The sequence below is a fragment of the Mytilus edulis genome, chromosome 12 (assembly GCF_963676685.1).
Source record: "Mytilus edulis chromosome 12, xbMytEdul2.2, whole genome shotgun sequence".
Taxonomy (NCBI): domain Eukaryota; kingdom Metazoa; phylum Mollusca; class Bivalvia; order Mytilida; family Mytilidae; genus Mytilus; species Mytilus edulis.
In genome coordinates, this window is record NC_092355.1 from 36,114,797 (window position 1) to 36,142,458 (window position 27,662).

The window sequence follows — 27,662 nt, forward strand, 5'->3', positions numbered from 1 at the left end:
AACGCCAAAGGCTCCTGACTTGGGACAGGTGCAAAAATGCCGCGCGGTGAAACATGTTTGTGAGATATCAACCCTCCCCCTATACATCTAGCCAATGCAGAAAGGTAAACGCATAACAATACGCACATTAAAAATTCAGTTCAAGAGAAGTCCGAGTCTGATGTCAGAAGAGATTGTTTATAAAAGAGAAAGTATCTTATAATTGACTGTTGACAGTGTGTATTTTTTGTTGACTTCACCCAGTGAAGTAATCTTTTGGAATAACAATCATGTCCCCATCTTGCACTGAAAAAAAGAACAATATATTTATATGACTGTAAATCGTGCGTATAGGTGGTACTTTTTTAACTACATTGCAGTTAGTTGTACGTACTATAAGAATTAACATGATTACTACCTACTACCCCAAGATTAAATTACTTAAGCTGTATTTTTTGGAGAAAACCTTCAGATTTCCAGGTCATATTAAAAATATAGAATACTTTAAGAAAGAAAAACTATATGAAAGCTTAGTTTGGACAATTTAATAGCAATTCAAAATAAACAGTTCCCCTTCAGCATGGAAATGAATATAATATAACTATACAAACTGATAAACTAATTGTGTCACAACATCATTAAAGTGGAGTTAAAGTCTTATAGGATTGTAAGTATGTTTTATTTTATCACCTTGCACTTTCATGACTTGGCTGTGGTTTTCTACAGCAGTTGGTTCAAATTTCTGACCAGTTGAACAATTTGATTTTATAAAACAAATTGCAATTTGGTCAAAATGTTGAATGAGTTGCAATTGGTGGAGAGCAACACTAACAGTCAAGTCACTGTAATTCTCTTCTAAAGTAGAAGATAACGTTATTGACAAGCATTTGAAAAAACAGACTTTTAATAATTGTTTTTTTTTAAGTAAAAGGTTAATGTACATGATTTGTATTGTATTCAATTGTTTGTTTGCATTATTAAATGAATTATTACTTTTAATAATAACTAATAATCATGCAAATGACATTTAAAAAAGTGTTTTAGGAAAAAACTAATTTTATTTATCTTAATTTTTTTCAAATCTCAAAACAACAGTTGTGCACAATCAATCACTGAAAAGACTTATTTTCCAAATGCCCACCTAGTTTCAAAATGTATCATCAAATTTAATATATGTTTATTAAAAATGCTTGAATTTTATCAAATATGTTTTCTTCAGTTTGGTTAATTTCTATCAAAATTTGTCTCCAGAAAAAATAAAGTACACTTCTATATTAAATTTAGTCCTGGTATCTATAATGAGTTTATTTACAACCACTGGGTCGATACCACTGCTGGTGGAGATTTATTTCCCCGAGGGTATCACAAGCCCAGTAGTCAGCACATTCTGTGCTGACATGAATTGTCATTGATATGGTTACATATATAAATTAACTGCTTACAATTTTTTTGATTTTCTACCTCAGGCATAGATTACCTTACCTGGCAAAACTTTTAGGAATTTTCGTCCTCAATGCTTTTAAACTTTGTACTTTATTTGGCCTTTTTAACTTTTTGGGATTCGAGACTCACTGATGAGTATTTTGTATACGAAATGCGCGTCTGGCGTATATTAAATTTAGTCCTGGTATCTATGATGAGTTTATTCTAAAGATGGTGACACTTTATGGTCTATTAATAAAATCATATTTTCTTTCGGTGTATTATATTGTCGAAAGTGCTGGACTGGCATGATACATATTCTTGGTATACATTCACTCAACCTAGGCTTTTAGATAAAGTTAATAAGTGGAGGAACTTGAATGAATTAATATAAGACTTTTAAAGTCCTTGATAAAACATGAGAACTTGATTGTGTCAATAGGTAGAGAATTATTGGTCATAATTTAGAAATAGAGAATAGTGGACAATATACAATTCCTAGAAAGGATAGAATGTGTAAACTGTGCCTCTTGTTGGTCAATGGTGAACATTCCTTCCATAATTGTAAAATTAACAAAACAACTTTGAGATAAACTATTTGAAAATTATTTACCTTCTCTTACCCAAGAACAAAAAGTAAAAGAAATGCTTTACCTCTGAAACATAGATTATGTTTAAAATATCATATGACAATAAAACTACTATCAAATTTTCCTGTAATGCATATTGCTAATATTTATATTTTATTCAATAGAGAAATAATGAATTGCATCAATTTTATTTAGCGCAAGTTCCAAAGACAATCTTGAACATATGTTAAACAATGTTGAATGCAGATCAGTCTATCTGCAAATAGAAAAACATTTTGATTTTAGAAAATTAATTTGAGAAATACCTTTTCAATAGAAAAAAGTAGGCATTGTAAAAGTTTGAAGTTATATTTGAAAATGATATTCATTTAATATTCACTTACCACAAAAATAGACTTAATACATATAAAAAATAACTTAAACTGATTAAAAATCATTTAAATGGTATAATATCAAAACTATTAGTCATGAGACATTTTTTTATTAAGCTATTTGGTCAAATAGTTTTAATATTTCATTTATGTTTTGAATTTCTTGTCATAATCACACTTAATAAATTTAGCAAACACATATATGCATATTTACCTGAGACACATGATCTGTGAGTTATATCATTTTAACACTTCAATGCATTCAATATTTCCTGTTATCCTTGACTAGTTTTTGATCAATATCTTGTGTATTAAAAAGCAACAGGGGGTATGATGATGGACATATAGGACCACCATGATGAACGTATTGTTTATGGGCACCATTCATTTTTAGCCATGGCGTGTTCAGTGTGTTCTAGATTTATGAGTTGACTGTCCCTTTTGTATCTTTCGTCCCTCTTTAATAAGATAAAGTCACAGGTAGTACTGTACCAGCAAAGTGAGTAAGCAATCTGTCTGTCCAGGAAAGCTAAGATATTTATGTACAAACCTACACAAACACGTAGATATTAATGACACCAAAAAAAATTGTAAAAACGCGAGATGCAATACCCTGAAAACACTTTGCGGTAGACTGTCTATCATCAAATAACTTCGGTAAGTTTGATGTCAAAGTGCAGTCCTAAGAGACCATTTTATCGGGTATGTTCAATATTCCTTCCGAATTGTTATTAGGCTAAGGATGCTTAAAAATGATAATCAATACAAATGTATTTTTTTAACAGAAATGTAGTTAAAAAGAAGCCAAAACAATTATCCTCTTGCAAAAAGTAAAATTCGTTAATGAATGTGCAGTTGATTTTTTTCGTATAACTTAAATTGTGCTCCTACTAGCAATTAAATATATATTTTTTTTTTGCAATTATCATTTTTTAGCATTCTTACGTTTAAGTCAAGGGATTGTGAATAATGATTTTTGCGATAGTTTATTTTTGACAAAGTCATAAACATATAGCATTGCATATGACGTCACAGATCCTTCTGCGAAATAAATCCTACAGAATAGGACGCATTGTCTCGGATTTTCTAAGAAACGTGAAATTAAACAGTGGCATTCCTTCAATGTTTTTAAAATGTTTCAAACACACGAGTTACATTGTACTTATTAATACTTACTTGAATAACAGTAAGAACTACATTCCCTTTTTTCTACGGAATGCCCTTCGCAAAATCGTCCTCCATATAAAGGTGCCGGATTGTTGCAATCTCGTATTCGAAATTGTTGACTTTCACAGAAGCAGCCACTCCATTGAGACCCTGTACTCCAGCCACCATTATCTAGAAGAACAATATATTATATTGTGTGTAAGTATACATTAATTATACATTAAGCATGTGTTAGTCTTTTTTTTAATTAAGTTCATTTATGTATTGCGGAGTTATGTGAGACGTTCGTTTTCATTGAACAAGTGCACATTATGTGAAGTGTCCTGCTGCGTGAATCATTCGCTATGTTGTACACCCATTGGCTAAACATCTCCGTCGGATTGTTGTCTCTTTGACATATTTTACTCCTCAATTTCCATTTCATGTGAACATGTATCAAAAGTGAGTTGTAATCAAAAGAAAATGGCAGACCTTTAAAATTTCTCCGGCTGAAATATGGAATAGGATGTACAAAATGTGACTCAAAACTTACATTTTACATTGAAAGTGAGATTTAATTATACAATTATGATGATGTTTATTGGAAATTTGGATTTTGTCAGCGCAAGAGTGAGTAACAGGTCAACTGGTCAAATCTCGGAAGATCTCTTTATTCTCGACAGCCCTGTTGAAATCGTTGTAAATACACTCTCACGGGAAAATATGATCACACAATCTCGAAAATATAAAAATTAATATTGGATAGTTAAAATATTCTTTGATCATCATATCTATATCTAACATTCTCTATGGGACGTACTGGTCGAGGAAGGGGGAGATACCAACGGGGTTTTCAAAGTTCCCATGGTCATGATCAGGCTCAGGGCCGTAGTGGCTACCATTCCGCAAAACGATTTCGGACTGGTAGTAGTGATATTGAAAACGATGACCCTGAAGTTCTGTTGGATGTATTCGTATGCATCCTCAATGACCAAAAGATCATGGACAAGTTTGTTGCCTCATTGTGTGACATACCCTATTTAAAATCAAAGCTCGTTGAACATCTACTACCATCCCTTGACACACAAATAGCAGACATTTTAACACCGTTACGTAAAAATGTAGAAATAATGCGTGCTGAATTAACAAAATCCGAAGCAAAATGCAAAGAACTGGAGGGGAAAAACGATGACCTTGAACAATACACTCGCAGACAGTCATTTCGTTTAGCTGGTATCCCGTAAATTATTTTCGAAAATACTGATGATGAAGTTCTTAAATTTTCTAATGATGTGCTTAATTCTCAGTTAGAACCTGGTGAAATAGACAAATCACACAGAGTAAGTCTTCCGAGATCTAATGACAGTAAGCCAAAGCCTCGGGAAATTATTGTTTGGTTTGTGTCTTACAAAAGCAGACAAAAACTCTTAAAATGCAAAAAAAACAATGCACGAATTCAATAAGAGTATTGGTACAAACTACCTATTGTATGGAACCTTACACGCAAACGATTTGAACTAGCCTATAATGGACGTTGGCTAAAAAATAACAACTTCATTAAAGAACCTGGACTTTTGATGGGAAAGTTTTTATCGTATTTTTGTATGCACTAGACGATCAGATTTTCCGACTACATTTCAACAACACCTTTCTATCAACAATAAATCCCCAAAACCAGATGATAACATAACAGGCAAACGACTATCCAGTCATGCTAAAGCGGTTAAAACCAACAAATAGTCATCAGCGCCACCATCAGTACCAATACCATGACAAACGTCTCAGTCGACTATCTTAGAGGAAATATCTGTCAAGTCACCATCTGCCTCTAAGGAACCAACCTGAAAATCAGGGGATACTTAACAGTTCGTAATTTAAAATTTGATAAATCAATAAACATGTGCTGGTTGATATCTTATTTGTAAACATTAACACGTGCTTAAGAGCGCATGACTCTATTTATAGTCGAACTAAATATTGACAAGGTCACACTTGACTATCTAACTTCCACATTAAGCAATATAGCTCTATTTATAAGCTACTACTATTGCATACAGCTGTGTCTTACTTCAACAGTAACACACCTTTTTATATTTATTTATTTTGTGTATTAATACTTGTATATATGTTTCATTTGATAAGAATGATATTATTTTGTATAATTTTGGTGCATTACAGCCTATGTTTTGGTACTTTAGTAGTTAGGTCTTATGTTTATATTTTTGTTTACCTCCGGAAAAATGAGGACACTACCAAATATACTTTTGATTTTTGACACATACGATTAAATAATGATCACTATTAAGTGTATGCACATTATTGGTAGGTGTCCCTCATCATTTAACTGTATCAATCACCTTAAGTGTTATACACTGTATAAACTTATTTTCCTGTTTTTTGTAACCAATGAATTCGGAGTTATGTTCAACTTACATTTTTCACATCTTTTGTCAATGCTCCTTGTACGGTATGGTATTGTGAAAAACCCATGTCCACATCGTTCAACTGATTTACGTAATATTAAAATAGTTCACAATAACGTATGCAGCTTACCGCCTAAGGTAGATTTGATTGCATGTGAACTAGGCACATATGATACTATTGCTCTTTCTGAGTCCCATCTTGATGATAGACTATCTAACAGTCTACGTCATCTAACATAATTGTACAATTACCATCATCAACAGCTTTTGACTTGAACACATGCCCAGAACTGTAAGAAATGTAGACATGCATGTATGTGTGCTCCTTTAAAAGTCATTTTATATACTAAATGAAACCGATTAGGTCTTGCTATCAAAGAAGCGAAACATTAAGATACATTGTTATTATCCTATAAAATATGAGTAAAAATTACCAGTAAAACCCCGCCACATTCTCTGTGTATGTGCCTGTCGCCAGTCAGGAGCCTGTTATTCACTGGTTATTGTTTGATTATGTACTATGTATTTGTTTTTCATTCATTTTTTGTACATAAATTAGGCCGTTATTTTTCTTGTTTGAAATGTTTTACATTGTAATATCGAGGCCTTTTATAGCTGACAATGCAGTATGGGCTTAGCTCATTGTTGAAGGCTGTACGGGGACCTAGAGCTGTTAATTTATGTGTCATTTGGCCTTGTGTAGAAATTGTCATATTGGCAATTACACCACATCTTCTTTTATAAAAAAAAAATATGTAGTACATTTTTAAATCTATCTGTTTTTGTGCTCGACCAGTAAAATCGAGCACATATTTTACTCGACTAGTCTCGACATCGTCTCGACTGTACTGAACTGTACTTAAGTGTTCTCGACTAGGTCTCGACTTTACTTAATTAGTCTGATTCAGTACTTGATGATCTTTGAGTAGTCTGAAATGGACTTGACCAAGGCTCGACTCAGTCTCAACCAGTCTCGACCTGTCTCGACTAGTCTTGAACTTCAAATTTAGTTTCGACTGGTGTAAATCAGCCCATCTAACTAAATCAAATATTGATCTTACAAAATTCAAGCTTATTTGGTAGTTTGATTTATTGCTGTGAAAAGAAAGAATTAAATTTTACAATTGGTAAAACAAAAAATGATTATATAAATTTAGATAGGCATCTTTAATTTTTTGAACAACTTTTTCAAATCAACCTTTGCTTTTGATCAAACTATGCAGCTATCTTAGATATATATCAAGATAACTGAATCCTAGGTCATTTTTTTTGTTGTATTGCTGTAAAATTTAAGAATTAAATTAATCTTGGTAAAAAAAGCTAGGATTTGCAATTGGGACAAAATAGAGATGGTACACTTTAATTTTTTTTATAACTTTATGAAATCCACTTGGATTTTCATCAAGCTATGCAACTATCCTAGATATATATCAAGCTTACTGAATCCCATGTCATTTTTTGTTGTTGTTGTATTGCTGTAAAATTTAAGAATTAAATTGATATTGGTAAAAAAAAAGCTAAGATTTGCAATTCGAACAAAACAGAGATAGTACACTTTAATATTTTTATCACTTTTTTAAATCAACTTTGATTTTCATCAAACTATGCAACTATCCTAGATATATATATTAAGCTTACTGAATCCCAGGTCATTTTGTTTTTGTAGTAGTGCTTCAAAATTTAAGAATAAAAAGTAATCTTGATAAAAAAAGCTAGGATTTGCAAATCGGACAAAATAGAGATAGTACACATTATTTTTTTATAACTTTTTCAAATCAACTTGGATTTTCATCAAACTATGCAACTATCATAGATATATATTAGGCTTACTGAATCCCAGGTCATTTTTTAGTTGTATTGCTGTGAAATTTAAGAATTCGAGAAAGGTCGAGCCTTGGTCAAGACCATTTCAGACTACACCAAGATCATCAAATACTGAATCAGACTTATTCAGTACAGTCGAGACCTAGTCGAGAACACTTAAGTACAGTTAAGTACAGTCGAGACAATGTCGAGACTATTCGAGTAAAATGTGTGCTCGATTTGACTGGTGGAGCACAAAAACTGGTCAATTCAGACTCTGAGCAGTTTGTAGTGTATATAACTAATATTTTTAGTTTTGCACAGAAATAGGTAAAAATCTATACCGAGACTTTATACTCTAAAACTCTGTCGTCTTCCGTATTGCACCAAGCTGCGTAGTCGGTGATTATATTTTAGATTTACTCGGTGCTGAGCTTAGTGAAAGCACATAACGTATTGTCATATTTAAAAGGTCCCGTCATCACAAATGCATGAAATGTAAGACAATTCAAAATAGAAAACGAACGTTCTCATTATTATAGAAATAAATCAACGAAAATTCAATATGTAACATACCTTAAAACGGCAACCACTGAATGACAGGCTCCTGGTTTGGGACAGACACATACACACATAATATGGCGGTGTTAAATATGTCAGCGGAACTCCAACCCTTTCCCTTACATTGGACAGTTGTGTAACTGTACAGATGTAAGACAGAACTTTAAAAATCAGTTGGTATTAAAACTATTGTCAGTTAAACACTTGATTAATGTATTTACCTGAACATTACTACGTCGAACTAAGGTATATAAAGATAGAAACATATTACACTATACTTCATTGTAGATTGTGCATGTTGTATTTAATGTCTCGTTCATTTCAATTATGTGTTACTTGAATAAAAAGCTGTATCTTGTTATTTTGTAGATACTTATTTTGTATGAATGATCAATCTAAAGGATAAGCTGATTCTAAAAATTACCCACAACGAGAACACTGTATAAGTATCCATGGCGTTGCTCTTTTTTCAAAGACTGGAGCATAATTGCTATCAAAAAGTTTTGATTTCTTTATGTTTTTTAAAATGTTTGAATAAATGATTCATTTTGAAATCATTTAATTCCATGTAAAAGTATTATGTAAAATCTTGTTTTTATGGTAAACTATTCAATTTTACGGATAAAAGAACAGGTTAACACACTTATATATGTACAAAACTGGTGTTGTCATTTATCAAGACAAATAATATTATGATTACAATAAAATATAATGAAATATATAAGTGTATCTTGAATATGATCAAGCTACCATACCAAAAGCACTAAAATTATACGAAGCATCAGGTTTATTTCTGTATCAATAATGCAAATGAAGTATTTGTCCTCAATACAGCATGTGTACAAGGAGGTAAGGAACTATAAGCACAGCCATAGATTTTGATTGATTGTTTTCACTTGATTTTTCCTGAAAGAGCTCAAGATGGAAGTTCATTGGGAACGACAGGATTTGTTTGTCATGTGTTTCTGTGTTATTCATATGAAATGATGGCTACTCAGTATTGGCCATGGCTAAAATTTAAAAATTGCAGCACGTGGTTATAATCTGTTCAGAGTGTTCTATCTTAAGCGCATTACTGTCTATATTTCAGCATATATCTACATTATTAAAATAACTTAAACCGATAAATTAAACCAAGAGTATCCTTCTAAAAATGTTTCTTCTACCATTAAATAAAATGTTCGATTTGTTCTCATTAGTTTCTTCCACCAGGTCGTTTAATTCACAAGTAACAAGTGCACGGCTGCTTCAATTAACTCCAATTAACCGACTTGCAAACTGCAAGCTTTGCGACTACATAGAATTTCTAAATAAGGTAAAAAGTGGGCGGGGCTTAAACTCCGTTTGCGATTTTCTTTCGATAAATACAGCTTTATCTCAAATTATTTCCATTATTTGATGTGAAAATACGTTATAATATAAAAAGACACCATATGCGATACATTTCATCATTTATGCGATGCGCGTACCTTACCTATTGCTACCTTTATTACTGTGTCTGCAAACGTCAAAAATCGCCCGCCATTATGAATGTTGGTCCAGTTAGGGGAATTAATCCTGCACTATTTTTGTTCAATTTTACGGGACAACCACCTAAATGTCGCTGCGTAGTCGAACAATCTAATCCGCCTAGAACTCAGAAGTTTTCACGTATTGCTTTACTTTTTACTTTAAATTTATTGATTCGTTTATTAAAGATAGGCAGCAGATTCCTATGAGACATTCAATCTTGTTAATCGAAAAAAAACTGACAACATGACTCACAACAAAAAATACACCATCAGACAATCAGCTGTACACGAAACAGAATACTTTAGACCTATCAACGCGAACCCAACAAAAAACCGGAAGGTTCTCAGGTGATATGGATTGGTTAGGAGATGCTGATAATGACAATTTTAATAAATTTATTGTTAACTAATCAATAATGTATTGAATTTTAGAAGTATAAAACACTTATAAATTTTTAGCATATTTTAGATTTGTCACGTCTTTGAGCATTTCGATTGATCACATGATTGTATACAGATTTTGTCACCTTTATCTTTTATTATTAGTTTTGGAAATGCAATTCATGGAGATTCATTTGTCACTTTATCAGAATTGTTTAAGATTTCCTTCCTGTAGCATTTGACGAAGAAAGACTACTAATAATCTCAAGGACGCAGGACCATTAGACATGCTAGAGGTGCGCATGCATTCCAATAGTTTGTCCATATATAACATACAGAGAAATCATTTTCGTAGATTTCCCCGAGTCATGAAATATTGTATACGAAATAAAAAGATGTATCAAACATGCGAATAGACCAAAGCTTTACATGATTTCAAATTCATTATCGATATAACGGCATGGACCATTTTTGGTAAAGTCGATTCAAGCTCTATGTAACATGTCAGTGCAGAAAAAATTAAAATAAGTTATATAATTTGATAGTTACACTTTAAACAGTATTAGCTTTTATTTTCTGCTGAATTTCTTATCGTTGGTTCAAGTATGGTGCATTGATTGACAACATATTTGTTACGTTCGGAGGACGTGTTTTTCAACAGACTGTCGGCATACCAATGGGAACAAACTGTGCCCCTCTACTTGCTGACTTGTTTTCTTTATTATTATGAGGCTGACTTCATGCAGGAACTTCTTAGGAAGAAAGATAAGAAGTTAGCAATATCCTTTAACTCTACTTTCCGCTATATAGATGACGTTCTTTCACTAAACAATTCAAAATTTGGTGACTATGTGGAACGCATCTATCCCATCGAATTGGAGATAAAGGATACTACAGATACAGTTAAGTCAGCTTCATATTTTGACTTACATCTAGAAATTGACAATGAGGGTCGGTTGAAGACAAAACTTTACGACAAAAGAGATGATTTCAGCTTTCCAATTGTGAACTTTCCATTTCTAAGTAGCAACATTCCAGCAGCACCTGCATACGGGGTATATATCTCTCAATTGATACGATATTCCCGTGCTTGCATTTCCTATCATGATTTTCTTGATAGAGGGTTACTGCTCACAAGGAAGCTATTAAATCAAGAGTTCCAAATGGTGAAGTTGAAATCATCCCTTCGTAAATTTTACGGACGCCATCACGAGTTGGTTGACCGTTATGGAATAACCATTTCACAAATGATATCGGATATGTTCCTCACGTCGTAACTACAATCCCCTTCCCTTTCATGAATTTGACCTACCGAATTAGACTATTTACCGGATTTGTAATCACATAAGCAACACGACGGGTGCCGCATGTGGAGCAGGATCTGCTTACCCTTCCGGAGCACCTGAGATCACCCCTAGTTTTTGGTGGGGTTCGTGTTGTTTATTCTTTAGTTTTCTATGTTGTGTCATGTGTACTATTGTTTTTCTGTTTGTCTTTTTCATCTTTAGCCATGGCGTTGTCAGTTTGTTTTAGATTTATGAGTTTGACTGTCCCTTTGGTATCTTTCGTCCCTCTTTTATGATAATGTATTAAATCATTTAATATTAATCCAGCATATGATAAGTTGTAAAATACGAGGCAACGATACTTTAAAAGTAAACAAAAAATCAATGTTGAAACTTAGAACAGTTCTAGAAAAATTGTTGTATCTGGTAGAAAGTCTGAACAAGTATAAGAGTTTGTTTGTTTTACGCGCGAATCTTAGATTTTACATCTGTAGTTATTAATTGCCTTTAAATGAATAAACAAAACAACTCATTAATGCTTTAATTACAACCATTATATTCATAGATGTTAATCAGAATTACGTAATAGAAGTTCATCTATGAAACTGCATTCAATATTTTATGTTAAGATGTAAACAAAAAAAAAGTACAACAGCAATATCAAGTTCCATATATATTAGACACGTTGACAAAATCAAACAGCCCAAGTGAAAAACAATTATTATATTTAACATACAACTAAATGTTACATTTACTCAAAGATAATTTGTTGTCAATGTAATTAATATTTCCTGATTTGAAAAACATCGTGATTACATTTTGGAGATAGATGACACTTTTGCCTTGACTCCTTTAAACCTCTTTGATATATGACATCAACATAAATATAATCGTTGTATAAACTGACAGTATGTTGGAAATGTTGCAGTGTTTCATTCTTTTATCTTAATTCAGACAACAAAACTCTGCAATATGTGTGTTTTGTTTGTTTTTGCATATTAATTGTAGCACTTTCTGTTTATTATCTTTTAGAAAATACTTCAGGAAATAAGGGTGAAATATGAAACGTAGTTGAAACATATTATTCCCGGTAATATATATCACACAGAAAACATTAAAATGCCTATGTACCGAAAAAGTAGTATATTCCTATCATATCGTTTTAGTTTAGATTACTTTATACTTGATATCGTTGTATTGAGGATTCAATGTATTTCGGTAGAACAATTTGTTTACTATGTGTGTTTTCACAAAGAACGATTATATCTTCCTAATATGATTATATAATCCTTTTTTTATAGCTATTTTGTGAATTTTTCCTTTGATCTTTTTTTGTAATAATTTTCATATCATGCTACACGCTTGAGAAGGAAAATTATCGCAAGAAACTAAGCATGCACGTATAAAAAAGACCCCGTATGCGATACATTTTCTCATTTATGCGATGCGCGTAACTTACCTATTACTACCTTTATTACTGTGTCTGCAAACGTCAAAAATCGTCTGCCGTTATGATTTTTGATCCAATTAGGGGAAATAAATCCAGTACAATTGTTGTTTGGTTTTGCGGGAAAACCACCTGAATGTCGCTGCGTAGTCGAACAATCTAATCCGCCTAGAACTCAGAAGTTTTCAGGTATTGCTTTACTTTTTACTTTTAATTTATTGATTTGTATATAAAAGATAGGCAGCAGTTTCCTATTGGACATTCAATCTTATTAATCGAAAATAAACAGACAACATGACTCACAATAAAATATACACCATCAGACAATCAGCTGTACACGAAACAGAATACTTTAGACCTACCAACGCGAACCCAACAAAAAAACCGGAAGGTTCTCAGGTGCTATGGATTGGTTAGGAGATGCTGATAATGAAAATTTCAATAAATTTAATATTAACTAATCAATAATGTATTGAATTTTAGAAGAAAAAAAACATCTATCAATTTTTAGCATTTCTATTTATCACATGATTGTATACACATTTTGATCAATTTATCTTTTATTATTAGTTTTGCAATTCATGGAGATTCATTTGTCACTTTATCAGAATTGTTTAAGATCTCCTTCTTGAAGTATTTGACGAAGAAAGACTACTTATAATCTCAAGGAAAAAGGACCATTAGACATGCTAGAGGTACGCATGCATTCCAATAGTTTGTCTATATATAACATACAGAGAAATATTTTTGTAGATTTCCCCTAGTCATGAAATGTTGTACCCAAAATAAAAAGATGTATCAAACCTCAACATGCTAATAGACCAACGTTTTACATGATTTCAAATTCATTATCGAAATAACAGCATGGTTCATTTTTGGTAAAGTCGATTCAAGCTCTATGTAAAATGTCAGTCCATAAAAAATCAAAATATGTTATATAATTTGATAGTTACACTTCAAACCGTATTAACTTTTAGTTTCTGCTGAATTTATGGTGAATTTATAATAATGTATTAAATCACCTAATATTAATCCTGTATATGATTAAATGTGAAATATGAGACAACGATACTTAAAAAGTAAAAAAAAAACAACTCAATTTTGCACGAACAATTCTTGAAAAGTTGTTTTATCTGGTAGAAAGATAGAACAAATACGATAGTTTGTTTGGTTTGTACGCTCGAATCTTATATTTACATGACTTTGTGTAGTTATTAATTGCCTTTAAATGAATAAACAAAACAACTCATTAATGTTTTAATTAAAACCATTATATTCATATATGTTAATCAGAATTATGTGAATAGAAGTTTATCTATAAAACTGCATTCAATATTTTATGTTCAAGACGTAAACAAAAAAGTACAACAGCAATATCAAGTTCCATATATATTAAACACGTTGACAAAATCAAACAGCCCAAGTGGAAAACAGTTAGTATATCTAACATACAACTAAAAGTTACATTTACTCAAAGATAAGTTTTTTGTCAATGGAATTAGTATTTCCTGATTTGTAAAACATCGTGATTACACTTTGGAGATAGATGACACTTTTGCCTTGACTCCTTTAAACGTCTTTGATATAGGACATACGTCTGTAATACATAAATATAATCGTTTTATCAGCTGACATTATGTTGAAATTGTTTCAGTTTTTCATTGAGACAACAAAACTTTGCAATGTGTGTGTTTTGTTCGTTTTTGCATATTAATTGTAGCACTTTCTGTTTATTAACTTTTAGCAAATACTTCAGGAAATAATGGTGAAATATAAAACGTAGTTGAAACATATTTTTAACAGCAAAATATGAAACTGTATCCTGGCTTCGTGTGATGTGGTTATCATGACTTAGGAACATATTTTTCCAGGTGATATATATATCACATAGAAAACATTTAAATGTCTAGGTACCAAAAAGTAGTGATTTCCTATCATATTTTTTTCTTCAGTTGATATTACTCTTCTTTATACTTGATATCGTTGTATTGCGGAGTCACTAAATCTCGGTAGAATATTTATTTATCAAATTGTTTTCTATGTGTGTTTTCACAAAGAACGATCATATCTTAGAAATATGATTATATAATCCTTTTGTATTTGATTGAAAATATTTCCTGTGAATACTTAAAACACTTACCTATTGCACTTGTCGCAGACAACGTCGCTAGAATTCAAAGAAATTGGAAACATTTAAAATAAGCTTGTTCTTGCAAAATGAATGTATACTAAAATATTTAGATTCTGACAGTCTAGTTTTATGATGTGTGCAACAATTTAAATAAAATATGCTTATAAAACAACAACAAAACAATATGACATATTTGTAGACCACAAAGTAACTTAAATTGCCGATATATCTAGTAACATGTTGGTATAATTTTTTAAAAAATAATCATGTCTACCAATGTTTAAACTACAATAAAGTATAGCTTGCATTTTCTATGTTGTGTCATGTGTACTATTGTTTGTCTGTTTGTCTTTTTTTCATTTTTAGCCATGGTGTTATCAGTTTATTTTCGATTCATGAGTTTGACTGTCCCTCTGGTATCTTTTGCATCAATTATTTATTAAATAGTTATTGCTTTTATGTATGCTTGATCAGACAGGTTTTCATGCTGCTTCAACTATGGTGTCAACTGTCTGAAGAAGAAAATTGGTACATTAGTTGTACACTTTCTTGATGAGTTCTATAATTGTGTGTATTGCCATGAAATGAATTGAAAACGGGTACTTTATTATTGACTTTAAAGCTATATAAATTATATATTAAATGCGTTATGCTTGTTTGTTATGAAAATTCAAAAACGTCTTTATTGAACTTCAATCATGAATATATGCAATACAAGAAAGACGATGTTTTGATGAAGCAATCAATTGTGTTGGATCGGATATTGGATTTGAACAGCAACATACAGTCGTGTGAAGCAAACTCATAATCAATTAATGGCGATTTTCGGACTCATGATTGCTTGACAAAGACATGTTGCATGCTTCAAATATGGTTACAGTTTTCACTTCGTTTTGCTCTTTGTCAATGGTCAATGAGTTAACAATAATGGTTGTACTCTATAGAAATGATTTATTTTCTATTTAAGGTTTATTCATGTTATTCAGTGTATTGCATTGCAGTTTTAATTGTAAATACGTCTCTTATTAAACTTGAACTTGATACTTACACACTGAAAAAAGAGTTGTTACATTTATATTTCACCATCATTAAACTATTTTTGATAATTCTATAAATGTCAATAACATCAATTGCAAAATGGAAATTTTACATTAAACCTGCATAGAATAGTTAATCAGATTCTTCCGTCTTTAATGTACTTCAAACAATTTATATATTTTATTTAAGAAATTATCATGTAATGATGAATCAATTTGTGTTGGCTTGAATTGACGGTTGGAAGAGCAACATGTGTGTCATGGAATTAAATATCATCATCAACAAAAGACGTTATGATTATTTATCTTTTAATGACATGCTATATGCTTCAAATACGGTGTCCATTTTCTGTTTGTTTTGGAGTTGGGCAACGGCCAATGAATCAATAAAACAAATTACTACATCATCATTGGAGAATTTTAAAAGTGTGTGTGTTGCCACACGTGCCATGTCATAATTTTCAAAATAGATATTTAACCTATGAAATTAAAGCTATATAGAACAGTTTATCAGAATTGAATTTTTAAGTGTATAAGTTATGCGTGTTAGTTATACAGATTCCAAGATTTATATAATGAACAGCAAACATTTTATATTTGCAATAACATGACTATGATGACTTGATGAAGCCATAATTTTGGGTTGGCTTGAATTGACGACTTAAACAGCAACACGTGTTGTATGAAAAAACACCTTACTCAGCCAATGATGGTCTGATGTATACTAGAAAAAGATATTTTTTATGCTTCAAATATGTCGTTAATATTCAATTCGTTTTGCTCATGGTCAACGGTCAATGCGTAAATAAGAAAGCTTTTGATCTTTAATGGAAAATTTATTTCTATTTAACCTATACAATATTACAGGTATTGATTTCCAAGTACAAATTAACATTATGGTCATATTAAACAGTTCATCGAAATTAATTGTTTTTCTTTTGAATTGGTAATGTTGATGTGTAATAAGGATTTTATAAAAATCTGTAATAAATGTCCAACTATTTTTATTTGCATTAAAATAATATGGGGTTTTGATGAATCAGTAATTTGAGATGTCTTTAGGTCTTGAGCAGCAACGTACATGTATGTGTCATGTAGAGAAAAACAATAGTTTTTAAATGTATAAAATTAGTTTTTTTCACCACCGTTGATATATATTTTATGATTTTGTATTTTGTAATACCTTGAATTGCAAAATAGGTATATATTTATTTTTCCATTAACGCTATATAGAATGATTGATAAGAATTGAATATTCCATTGAAAAAGTTACGTTTGGTTGTATTAAAGGTTCCGATATGTGTCTAATGAACTTGAAACAATATATATTGAACAATTATCGGAATCAAGTTGCTTTGAAGACTTAAACAGCAATATAGATGTATGTGTAAAGTAGAAAAAAAATCTGTATTAAGCTATACACTACATACATCAAGTTGGTGGTCTTATGTAAACTTGACAAGACTGGTTTTATGCTTCAAATATGGTGTCAGTTATTTATTCAGTTTGCTCGTGGTCAAGGGCCAATGAGTGAATAATAGTTATTTTAATATTTGAAAGGTCAAACAATTCCTTGTTTTAACAGCTATTACATGTATTGCATTGCAGTTTGAATTATAAATACTTCTCTAATCAAACTTGAACTTGCTACTTACGGTCTGAAAAAAAAGGAATGTTACATTAGTCTTTTTCAGCATCTTTGATTATTTTATAATTTTTATGTATTGCTATGAAATGAATTTCAAAATGGATATTAATTTATTTTTCATTTTAAGTTATATAAAATAATTGATCAGAATTGAATCGTCCATTGAATAAGTTACGCTTGTTTGCAGCAAAGATTGTGATGTGTTTCTAATGAACTCCAAACAATTTATATATTATGCAATTATCGGAATTAAGTTTTCTTTTGAAATAGTAATGTTGATGTGTGATCAGGATTAGGAAATGTCTGTGAATGTCTTTAAGCTATTTCTATGAGCTTTACAAAATGTGATTTTTTGATAAAGCAGTCATTGATGTTGCTTCGAAGGCTTAAACAGCAACATACATGTCTGTGTAAAGTAGAGAAAATCTATATTGAGCCATATGCTACAGACATAAGTTTGTGTTCTTATGTAAGCTTGACAAGACTGGTTTTATGCTTCAAATATGGTGACAGTTATTTGGTGTTTTTTTTTGTCCTCGTGGTCATCGGCCAATGAATAAATAATAGTTATTGTAATATTTGAAAGAGAAAACAATTTCTTGTTCTAACAACTATTACGTGTATTGCATTGCAGTTTGAATTATAAATACTTCTCTAATCAAACTTGAACTTGCTACTTACTCACTGAAAAAAAGGAATGTTTCATTAGTCTGTTTCAGCATCATTGATTATTTTATAACTTTTATGTATTGCTATGTAATGAATTGCAAAATGTGTATTAATGTATTTGTCCATTCAAGCTATATAAAATACTTGATGAGAATTGAATCGGCCATTGAATAAATTACGCTTGTTTGCAGTAAAGATGTTGATGTGTAATCAGTATTAAGAAATGTTTTAAATGTCTTTAGGCTATTTCTATGAGCTTTACAAAATGTGGTGTTTTGATGAAGCAGTTATTGATGTTGCTTTGAAGACTTAAACAGCAACACACATGTCTGTGTAAAGTAGAGAAAATATATATTGAGCTATATACTGCAGACATCAAGTTGGTGTTCTTATGTAAGTTTGACAAGACTGGTTTTATGCTTCAAATATGGTGTCAGTTATTTGTTTATTGTCCTCGTGGTCATCGGCCTATGAGTAAATAATAGTTATTGTAATATTTGAAAGAGAAAACAATTTCTTGTTCTTACAACTATTACGTGTATTGCATTGCAGTTTGAATTACAAATACTTCTCTAATCAAACTTGAACTTGCTACTTACGCACTGAAAAAAAGGAATGTTTCATTATTCTGTTTCAGCATCATTGATTATTTTATAATTTTCATGTATTGCTAAGTAATGAATTTCAAAATGGGCATTAATTCATTTGTCCATTCAAGCTATATAAAATATTTGATCAGAATTGAATCGGCCATTGAATAAGTTACGCTTGTTTGCAGTAAAGATTCCGATATGTCTCTAATGGACTTCAAAAAATTTATATATTATGCAATTATCGCAATTAAGTTTTATTTTGAAATAGTAATGTGGATGTGTACTCAGTATTAAGAAATGACTTTAAATGTCTTTAGGCTTTTTCTATGAGCTTAACAAAATGTGGTGTTTTGATGAAGCAGTTATTGATGTTGCTTTGAAGACTTAAACAGCAACAAACATGTCTCTGTAAGGTAGTGAAAATTTATATTTAGCTATATACTGTGGACATCAAGTTGGTGTTCTTATGTAAGTTTGACAAGACTGGTTTTATGCTTCAAATATGGTGTCAGTTATTTGTTCATTTTGCTGGTGGTCAGCGGTAAATACTAGTTATTGTAACATTTGAATGGGAAACAATTTCTTGTTCTAACAGCTATTACGTGTATTGCATTGCAGTTTGAATTATAAATACTTATCTAATCAAACTTGAACTTGCTACTTACTATCTGGAAAAAAAAAGAATGTTAGATTAGTCTTTTTCAGCATCATTGATTATTTTATAATTTTTGACATTGAGCTATATAGCACAGTTTTTCAGCACGGTATATTGTATTAAATAAGTTATTCATGATTCTTATACAGATTTCGATATGTCTTTAATGAACTTCAAACATATCATATATGCAATAAAAGAAATTTGATGTTCTGATGAAGCAATCATTTGTGTTGGCTTGGATTTCCGGCTGGAACAACAAATATAGTTCGTGTTTAGACAAATAATAATCAACCGATGACGATAAACATAATTATTTCTGCTGTTATGTCTACTTGACAAAGACATAAGTTGCGATTGTTTACCTATGGAGTCAATTTTGAAATCGTTATGCTCGTGGTCAAGGCCTGAAGAGTCAATAAGAAGGCTTGAGATCTTTATAGGATAATTTATTGTTCCTTATACTGAAACAATATGGCGCCTTGATGAAGCAGTCATTTGTGTTGCCTTGAAGGCTTGAACAGCATCATACATGTATGTGTCAATTGGAGAAAAAACCATATTGAGCCATATACTATTATCTTCATAGGTGTTGCTTTTATGTAGGCTTGACAAGACTGTTTTTATGCTTCAAATATCGTGTAAATTCTTTGTTCATTTTGCTTGTGTGCAACGGCTATTGAGTTAATAAGTAAGGTTGAAATTCTTAATTTGTAATTACACTACAGCTCAGGTAGATTTTGCTTCGTCCACCCGTCCACAGTGGGAGTGAGCACCGGGTGGGCAAAATTTTTAGCCTATTTTTTTTTGCTTAATCAAAAGACTTGCAAGTACAATTAATTGAAAAAAAGCCGATCAGCATTTGTAATCAATATTTTTACAACAAAAGAATTATAGCTGGAGTGGGCACGGATGGGCAGTCCACGATGGGCCGTAGGAAAAAGCAAAATCCACCGGGCTGTTGTGTAGTTCATATTTTAACCGAACATATATATTGCTTTGCAGTTTAAGTAAAAAATAATTATCTTAATCAACCTTGAACTTGCTACTTACAATCTGAAACATTAGAATTTTACCCTTGTTGATTTGATTATTTATTTTGATATGCTCGAGATCAACGACCGACGGGTAAATAATAACGGTTGCAATAATTTCAAAACCTGTCTGCATTCCGTATATACTAATAATTCAACCTTTCCTAATTCTTTTGAGAAATAAACAGGTTGATATGTACTTAGAAATAAATGCAGACAACTCAATAATAATGTGATTGTGTATGGTGCAAAAACTGTGCAAAAATGATAGACTTGACATTAGCACTTTAATGTAGAGCAGCATATGTTAAAAATTGTATCTTTCATGAAAATGATCTAAGTCCTCAAAACCTGAATCGCCTTTCATTTTGTTTTTATTTGTGAACGCCGTTAGTATATGTAGGAATTGCATACACCGGTAAAAGCAGGTGTCTCTGTATTTATAACAAGTGAAGACCTACTACATGTACAAGTTATGTGACTTTCTTTTTTCTTCTGGTCTAAAGCAGACTACAAATACAAAATGTTATTAAAAAATTGAATGCTTCTTTTTGTAACTTTATTGGGGTGTAAAAGCGTTGACCGAAGTACTAAAAATGAACGCGCAGTGAAAGCTTTTACAACCATATGAGTTAAAAAAAGAAGAATTCAATACTTATAATTACATTTTTAGCTATAATCATGAAAACAGGAATTTTATTTTCTGTTTATTTAATTCACCATTGCACTTTTTTCTTGAACCACGTGTTATCATGAATGAGAAGTTTTATTGAGTGATGCAATTGCTTAAGGAATAACACTTGATGTGCAGTTAGCCAATCAGTATAAAATATTATAATAACACATACATCTAATGTAGTTATAACTAAATAAATACAGAACAACATAAAAAATAACAGCGGCAATGAACTTTTTAACTATTAACATGATTAAGATACACAGGTTAAAGTGAGGCTCATAAAAAATAAACACAATTAACTGTTTCGCATTTTGTTTTAAGAAACATGGAGTCTATCTTTATATTCATATATGCATAAGTAGAAATCAAAATACTTACTCCATTCCGAATGGTATAATTTCCTCACGCCTTAAAAGACAAATTATACAATTAATTGATTTATACTTAAACCTGAACGATATAATATATTCAGGGGGGTGGGGGAATACAAATTGAAAATCTTGAAAATACTGTTTCTGATCATCGTGGTTTTTTTTGTATTTTTTCTTTAATACTGTCGTAATACTTATTGAACTATAAGAATAGATATACGTGTTGTGCATGTAGTCAAAGGCCTCTGGCTTTGTTAGACTTGTATGATTTTTAATTTAAGTTTCTTGTGTATAATACGGAGTTTAATATGACGTCCATTATCACTGAACTAGTATATATATATATTTTAGGGGCCAGTTGAAGGATGGTTTCAGGTGCTGGAGTTTCTCGCTGCACTGATGATCTTCCGCTGTTGTCTGTTCTATGGTCGTGTTGTTGTTTCGTTGACACATTCCCTATTTCCATTCTCAACTTTTTAATACAACAAATTATGTCTGAGAGTTTGCAATTAAAAACATTATTAACATTTCATAAATTGTTAATGTCCGACTCACTTATTTTATTACCAATCTTCCAGAAAAATTGACAGCTTAGGTTGTATTTATTCTTAGATACTTAAAGGACTGTGTTCGAAATTTATCAAAACAAATTAGGCCAATACGTCTATTGTCTAATTTTCAGTTAGTTTAAAATTCCATGTTTATTTATTTTGGTGCGGAAATTCTGTTTCTCAATCCGTAGGTAAATTACCACAAACAAACGGCTGCAGCAGGAAATGCCCTAGAAGATTGACAATTTTAAAAAAAGTCAGAGACGTTTTTTTTCGATTTTCTGTCTTTGAAATTAAGAATCATCACCTTGTCATTGCAACTTTTTTTAAATCGAGATTTTTAATCATCACAACGTCGATACTGAATTTGGTGTAGCAAATAACATGATTAAAGTATACAACGTCCACGTAATCTGTATTTCAAAATAATAACATTGCATGTATTTTGCATTATATAACGTTATTTTGATTGGCTAACAGCAATGTCGAGCCCTTCTGAAGTTGACATTCATTACACAATTTAATTGAACTTTCATAATGGCACGAGGTCCAACAGGTAAATAAAATAAAAGCTTGATACAAATCGTGTTTTCATGATCCTAGCTATCATGGCTATAACAAAATTGTAATTATAAGTATTTAATGCTTCTTTTTTGTATTCTTATTGGGTTATAAAAGCGTGACCGTGCGCACATTTTTATAATGAAGCGCGGAAAATCAGCTGCAGTCAACGAATTTACGCCCCAATGTATTCACAATTCTGAAATTAATTCTTTTTCAGACAGTGCAGCATTTCAAATCTTCCTGTTTGTTACTTTTCTCCTTGTACATAAATAGATTACATGTTTATTTTGTTCTTATTTGAGCAATTATAAGTAGCCTTTATATTTATATAAATGACTAAGTAAGTATTCATATCAAATAGTGAATCAATGCAAGTAACAGGGTATCAGGCGATCGCTGAAAAATGTCCTTACGCGCTATTTACGTTATTTCACCTCTAATAATCAATAGCAAACACCAAAGACAAGACTACAATTGAGGAACTTTGTTAAACGTTAAAATATAAAACACGTGTTACAAGAAATAAGAAATAAGTAAGTAACTAATTTTATTTCAAATGATTGGGCAGATCTTACGTTTTAATTTGCTCAAGGACAGTCTATTTGAAGATGTTTCTGATAAGAATGTTAGCCGTTCAAATTATAATTAATTTTTAATCATTGTCAGTGTCACAAAAGGGATATACAATTGAACTGAGTCTATGATATGGGACGAATAACTGGATACTCCATTGATGATTTTATCCCGACACACCTTATGTTAGATGGTCTGGTCTTAAGTAAGCAAACCGGTTAAACCCCGTCAAGTCAAGTGAAATTAATTATGTAATAACACCTCAGACAAGATTAAATTTGAAAATATTATTTTTTTCAAATGTGCAACATATAACACGTATACAAGCAAATAAGGAAACAATAATTTAAACGGCACCAGTCGAGCATTGCCACGGGTACAATCGTTCTTAAAGTTCATTTAATCTCTTGAAACAAAGAACTGTTACCAACGATATGGCTATAACGTACAAAAAGAGGGACACATAGTAAATTCTAATAAGCAATGAACACGAGATAGGCAACACATAGGAAACAAATAAGTAATAAGAAATATGTAACGAATCGGTAACGACTTAGAACTAATAAATATGTAAAGAATATGTAACGAAAAAGAAAAAAAAGAATAAGTAACAAATAAGGAAAAAGAAATAATAGCAAATACATTTAGAATAAGTAACGAATGACTAATGGATAAGTAACGAACTTGACGACACTCCCACTCCCCCCTTTTCAAAAGAAAAAAAAAGACTTACTGTGTGGTGGCTTATACTGGGTATAATTGGAAGTAGTGTTTACTACAATAAATTCATTTCTAGTGTGAGAAAATACAACGTAAATATCAATCTTTCAGAAAATTTACTTTTTTGGATTAATACACAATCTTAAACTCAATAAAAGCTTGCAGCTAAAACTCCTTAAAACCGGCTGAAAAGTTCAAAATAAAAACCAGAAATTGTCTTGAAACTCGAATGTTCAAAAGCTGATGCGTTGTGTATGCCAATAAAACAACCTTCTACAAAAGACCAAATTACACCGAAATGAACAGCTATTGGTCACAATAACGGCATTGAACAACGATCAAACACATTACGCAGAGAGATCTATAAAAGGTCTCGACAGCACAAATGCATGAAATGTTAGACAATTCAAACTAAAAAACTAACTGCAAATTCTTATAGAAACAAATGAACGAAAATCCAATATGTAACATATCTACAAACGACAACCACTGAATAACAGGCTCCTGACAGACACATACATACAGATTATGACGATGTAAAATGTGTTCGCGGAACCCATACCTTCTTCCTTTTCTTGGACAGTTGTGTTACAGTACAATTATTAGACATATCTTTAAAAATCAGGTAGTATTAAAACTATTGCCAGATAAACACTTGATCGATGTATTTACCTGAACAATACTACTTCGAACAAAGGTATATAAAAGTAGATTACAATATATTAAGTTGTAGATTGTGCATGTTTTATTTAATGTCTAGTTCATTTCAATCATTTGTTACTTTAATGAAGAGCTGTATCTTGTTATGTTGTATGTATTTATTTTGTATGATTAATAATCTAAAGAATGAGCTGAATATAAGAACTTACCCACAACTAGAACATCTGAGTAAATAGTATCCATGGCGTTGCTCCTTTTTTTCAAGGACTGGTGCACACTTGCTATCAAACAGATTTGATTTCATTGTGTTTTAATGTCTATGTTTTTATGCTTGATGTTTAAATAAATAATTCATTTTGAAATTATTTAATTCTATGTAAAAGTTCTATGTAAAATCTAGGTTTTTTGTTAAATTTTTGATATTCAGGTTAAAAGAAAAGGTAAACACACTAATGTACAAAACTGTTGTTTACATCTTTCAATAAAGTATAATGAAATACGGAACTGTTATAGTTTCATAATACATGTACTATGTCTTATCATTTAACAGTATGCTCACATTATATAAAATGTACATTTGGATATTTGAAATATTCCTCAATATTTGATAATGATGTTAATTTAAAAAAAACACTCTTTTGTAGATAATATTTTTTTCTTTTACCCAATGTAAAATGATAACTTGTATCATCAATACATACACTGTTATGATTAATTGTGTTATCAATATGATCAATGCAGTGCTTATCATATGTTTTGTATAACTGACATCATTATGTCAGCCTGTTCAATACAGTTTTAATAATATAATTTAAGAATTCTTCGACAACTTAACAGACTGTTTATATATCCCGCTATTGTAATGTTGGGACCTGTTATACCTAACTATTTGACGTGGGTTTTGTTCATTGTTGCAGACCGTGACCTATAGCTGTGTCATTGGTTTCTTATTGAGATATGTCTCATATGCAATCATCCCGAGTCTGCTTATTTTTATAAAACATACTACTTACACGATTACATCTGTCATCTATGCAAATAGTTTTATGATTACGTGTGACGTGTGATTTTTTTAAATATAAAATTTGTATAACACAACAGTTTCTACAAGGACGTCTCTATTTGCATTTAAAATTAATGTTTTTTGTAAACTTGATCACGCTTCCATACCGAAAGCACTAACATTATTAAACAAACATCAGGTTTTATTTTCGAATTTTAGTCAGTGATGACCTTTGCAATATCAGTCACCTATTTTTTCAAAACAGATGGTACCTTCAAGTTAAATCGTGTGATACGTATGCATGAGAAAAGAGAGTAACTATCTAATTATATTTGTTATTACTTGTTGACGATGTTTTTCCATTTCTTGTAGCACTTCATTAATCGGAAAACACTGTCAACGTCAGTAGTTACCAATATAGTTTATTTTACTTATAAAAAAGAACGTGTTTATTGAAGATCTATTAAAAATAGTAGGTATGTTTCAAGCTTTCCACCTTAAGTTGTGATATGTGTATTTGTCAATCATTTCTTGCTACAATGTACATATTAACTTTAAAAATAATTTCACCCTATATTTTAAATTTTTGCAAGGTTAATGATGAAACATGTATCAGTTAAATAGACATCGCATAGTTTTTTTGTATTTACCTAATATTATATGTCCCTGTCAGTTGTCTAATGTCATCTTCAGCTACAGATTTACGACTAAAGGATATATTTGGAAACTCTGGAAGAGAATTTATATGTAGTTTGTCAATTTCTTCTTTTAGATTATTGATCTTTTGTACCAAACTTCCATCCTGTCGGGTCTTATCTAGTTCAGTTCTCTTTCTGTCTAAGGTGTGTCCACCATCAAGCACGGATTTTGCATCTGATAACACATTCATCAGTTTGTCTTTCTCCTTTTTGGATTGTTCTTTTACCAATGCAATCATCTGAGCTACAGATTTATCAACCATTTGTTTAATCGTGTTGCCTTCATCGTTGATGGCTTTTATAACAGACTCAACGGAATTATCAAACACATTCAAGCTTTCTTCAATCTTCTTTATGTTTTGAGTTGCTTCATTTGTCTTGGCACGAAGTTTCGTTTCATTATCTCCACGTAGTTGAAGGAGTATATCGACAATCTTGGAAAATGTATGCCCATTGTGTTTTCCTGTCACACAACTTGTACATATTTGTGCATTACATGTGTTACAAATTAAAGTAAGTTCTTCTTTGTGTTCACTACATTTCGATTTACCTTCCGGGATCAGATCGGACGCTTTTTGAAATTGATGGTTTCTCGATAACTTCTGCCTATTATGTACAAACTTACAGTTTTCACAATAGTATTCTTCACAATCTATACAATAGTGTGACCCAGGGGCACTCACACAAACCTCGCAGGTTTTAGACGCAGCTTGAGCCATTGTGGATTTAATCAAAATCACAGGTAAGACAGGTGATTTTATCACATGACAGAGATTGCTAATCTTAAATCAGGTACGATAACTAATGTATGTAAACGTTTGACGAGATTTTATTTGAAAAATTTAAACATTGTGTGTTATTTTATGTTAAAAATACTTTAGTTTACAATAAATACAATAAATACATGTATAATGGTAATGGAAATTTGTATATTTTAGTGTAATATGAGTACACCAAAATAGCCAACGTTTAAATAACGTAGTGTGTTTTAAACAGGATATCACCTAATATTTACAAAAATGTGTATTTTAATGTAGATATTGTACTCGATAGCATTATAAATATTGTGTATCGTCTGATTATTTTCCACCAAAAGATAGACAAATATTAAGATTAGATTTTATATTGTAAATAATGATTGATTTTATAACTGATT

At 31.1% G+C, this 27,662-nt stretch overlaps 1 protein-coding gene across 1 annotated transcript; it reads right to left on the bottom strand.

Moving 5' to 3' along the window:
* Positions 1-235: 235 nt before the first annotated feature.
* On the bottom strand, positions 236-27,256 carry LOC139497593 (E3 ubiquitin-protein ligase TRIM71-like). The gene is made up of 5 exons (XM_071285826.1): positions 26,459-27,256; positions 25,015-25,086; positions 24,159-24,217; positions 3,539-3,700; positions 236-285 (listed from the first exon to the last, which is right to left on the bottom strand). Exons 1-5 carry the CDS (start codon positions 27,223-27,225, stop codon positions 236-238), a joined length of 1,110 nt encoding a protein of 369 aa, XP_071141927.1. The 5' UTR covers positions 27,226-27,256.
* Positions 27,257-27,662: the final 406 nt, after the last annotated feature.

What these genes read in the sequence shown, in the direction of transcription:
- LOC139497593 (XM_071285826.1), bottom strand. Translation starts at nt 27,225, where the DNA reads ATGGCTCAAGCTGCGTCTAAAACCTGCGAGGTTTGTGTGAGTGCCCCT. An exon ending in ACAGGGACATATAATATTAG is followed by an intron (nt 25,087 to 26,458) that starts GTAAATACAAAA and finishes TCTGTTTGATAG; the next exon opens with CAAGTGTGCACCAGTCCTTG. An exon ending in TAGTTCTTACTGTTATTCAA is followed by an intron (nt 286 to 3,538) that starts GTAAGTATTAAT and finishes TCTTTTTTTCAG; the next exon opens with TGCAAGATGGGGACATGATT.